The sequence below is a fragment of the Pterocles gutturalis genome, unplaced genomic scaffold (genome assembly GCF_000699245.1).
Source record: "Pterocles gutturalis isolate BGI_N339 unplaced genomic scaffold, ASM69924v1 scaffold26222, whole genome shotgun sequence".
NCBI lineage: Eukaryota > Metazoa > Chordata > Aves > Pterocliformes > Pteroclidae > Pterocles > Pterocles gutturalis.
The window spans coordinates 2,884-5,630 of record NW_010108641.1 but is presented as its reverse complement, the minus strand read 5'-3'; the positions used below and the strand labels follow the sequence as shown (position 1 = coordinate 5,630).

Genomic DNA, 2,747 nt, shown 5'->3' with positions numbered 1-2,747 from the left:
GGCCACGCGTGCGCCCCAGTGGCCATCGACAGCTGCCAGTGAGCCCTGGCCACCAAGCAAGGACACGCTTCTTCTCTGCGGGCGTCCCGTGCCCACCTGCAGGGCTCTGCTGAAGGAAGGAGGGAAGGAAGGCCAGCAAGACAGCAGGAAGGAGAGGGATGAAGTGGGGTGGCATGGGCTGGGCTGGGAGAAGGGAGAGCCAGGGGCAGTGGGGTGGGGGGACGGTCCCTGCTGCCTTTCCCCCATTTACCTGGCTCCGGGGTGTTTTCTCTGCAGAAGGAGCGGTTCGTCAAACTCCTCGACCAGCTGCACAACTCGCTGCGGATCGACCTCTCCATGTACCGGGTAAGGTGCCTGCCGTGCCTCAGTTTCCCCACCTGTCTAATAAGGTCTGAAACAACAGGCGGCTGTTTTCTCCCACTCCACTCACCCTTGGGAGAGTTTTGTGTGCAATCCGCTCTGTTCTTCCCCTTTGGCAGAACAATTTCCCTGCCAGCAGTCCCGAACGGCTGCAGGATCTCAAGTCCACGGTGGATTTGCTGACTAGCATCACCTTCTTTCGGATGAAGGTATTGCTGGAGCCCCACTCGCCCCATCCCAGACCCTTGCTGGCCACTGCTCTTTGCAAAGTTGGGGTCGCTTTGGCTCCCAAGTAGCTGCCGGGAGGCTGCCCAGGGCTGCGGCTCTGCCTCCAGCATCGCTCCCTCCCCATGCACCCAGGTCCAGGAGCTGCAGAGCCCCCCGCGAGCCAGCCAGGTGGTGAAGGACTGCGTGAAAGCCTGCCTCAACTCCACCTACGAGTACATCTTCAACAACTGTCACGAGCTGTATAGTCGCGAGTACCAGACAGACCCGGTGCGTGGGGCTGGGGGGAGCTGGGATGCCGGGTGCTGTGGAGGGACCTCACTGCCCCCCTCAATGACCTTCCCCATGTCCTCTGTCCTTCTTCGCATGATGCTCCTGCTCCCTCTCCAGAGCGTTTAGCCCTATGCAGAATGAGCCCCAAGCCTTGGGCAGGGTTTGAGCCCCACTGCTGCAGGGTTGAGGCTGGGGTCAGACAAGAGGGGCTGTGGGGGGGACTGCTGGGGTGTTCCCAGAGCCCTCCTGCCTCCTCATTAGCCCCACCTTGAAATCCAGCCCTGCGGGTGGGGTGACCAGAACCTTTGCTGTGTCCTCATCACTCTAGACTAAGAAAGGCGAGGTGCCTCCTGAGGAGCAGGGCCCCAGCATCAAAAACCTGGACTTCTGGTCCAAGCTCATCACCCTGATAGTCTCCATTATTGAGGAGGACAAGAACTCCTACACGCCCTGCCTGAACCAGTGAGTAGGTGCCGGGAAAGGGGGAGTGCCCACACAGTGGCAATGGCAGCTATACTCCTTTAGAAGTGGTTTGTAATGTCCATTCTACAGATGGGGAAACTGAGGCAGGTGGAAGGTGTAGGGGGGATGCATCTCCAAGTAGAGGGCTGGTCCACTCTGTGTCCATACTTTTCCCTCGCCCCAGGTTCCCCCAGGAACTGAATGTGGGGAAGATCAGTGCCGAGGTGATGTGGAACCTCTTTGCTCAGGACATGAAGTACGCGATGGAGGGTGAGTCCCCCCACGCTGACCTGAGCCGGGTGGGGGAACTAGGCGGGAGCCGCATTCTACTCCCACCTCGCCTGTTCCCTGGGTAAACCCATTTCACCCCCTCATCGACACGACACCTAGCTTAAATCCCACTCAAGAAGCATTTGCATCCTCATGTCGTTACCCTGGCATCCCCGGAGCTGCCCTTGGGGCAGCTGCCCCCCAGGTTTTGGGCTTAAAGCAAGCCCCACATGCACTTGCCTTCCTCGTGCAGAGCACGACAAGCACCGCCTGTGCAAGAGCGCGGACTACATGAACCTGCACTTCAAGGTGAAGTGGTTGTACAATGAGTACGTCACCGAGCTGCCCTCTTTCAAGAGCCGCGTGCCCGAGTACCCCACGTGAGTGCAGCACTTGCGGGGCAGGGGAGGGGGTGCTTGCGCCCCAGGGGCTGGCTGGCCTCACTGGGGATGGGGCCTCTCTTCCAGCTGGTTCGAGCCCTTCGTTATCCAGTGGCTGGATGAGAATGAAGAGGTGTCGAGGGATTTCCTGCATGGAGCCCTGGAGCGTGACAAGAAGGATGGGGTATGAACAGAACTGTCAACGGGCACAGGAGCCACAGATGGGGGTGGGCGAGGGGCTTGTCCCTCAATGCCCAGTGTGTCCCCATTGGGACCAAAATCCCCTCCACCACCCCCTGCTGACACTGCCTCTCACTCCCTCAGTTCCAGCAGACGTCGGAGCACGCGCTCTTCTCTTGCTCCGTCGTGGATGTCTTCTCCCAGCTCAACCAGAGCTTTGAGATCATCAAGAAGCTCGAGTGCCCTGACCCCCAGATTGTTGGGCACTACATGCGAAGGTTTGCCAAGGTGGGCAGCTGCCAGGGTGGGGGCCGCTGGGCCAGCAGCACCCCTGGGACCCTGGTCCCAGCCCCAGTCTGGGGCTCCTGGGCTCTCTCATCGCCTCCCATTCAGCTGTAGGGAGTGGCATGGGGCACAGATTGCACCACCTCAAGCAGCAATGCCCAAGTGAATGTATCACCAACAGACCCTTTTGCTAGCACAGGAGATTTGCTAATTAATTAGTTAATTGATTAATTAATCTAGATTAATTTAATGCCACTGCCTTACTGCAATGTAGGGGGGGGGGGGGGTGGGTGGGTGTGTGGGTGTGTGTGT

At 59.2% G+C, this 2,747-nt stretch overlaps 1 protein-coding gene across 1 annotated transcript in view; it reads left to right on the top strand.

Annotated features, from left to right (window-relative positions):
• Positions 1-2,747, top strand: part of UNC13A (unc-13 homolog A (C. elegans)) — a gene marked incomplete at both ends in the record, with an annotated part of 10,012 nt that overhangs the window by 5,597 nt on the left and 1,668 nt on the right. Inside the window, 8 exons of the mRNA XM_010072719.1 lie at positions 277-345; positions 480-569; positions 721-855; positions 1,187-1,320; positions 1,505-1,590; positions 1,844-1,970; positions 2,058-2,154; positions 2,295-2,438. Coding sequence (XP_010071021.1) covers positions 277-345; positions 480-569; positions 721-855; positions 1,187-1,320; positions 1,505-1,590; positions 1,844-1,970; positions 2,058-2,154; positions 2,295-2,438 — 882 coding nt within the window. The remainder of the gene's footprint in view (positions 1-276; positions 346-479; positions 570-720; positions 856-1,186; positions 1,321-1,504; positions 1,591-1,843; positions 1,971-2,057; positions 2,155-2,294; positions 2,439-2,747) is intronic.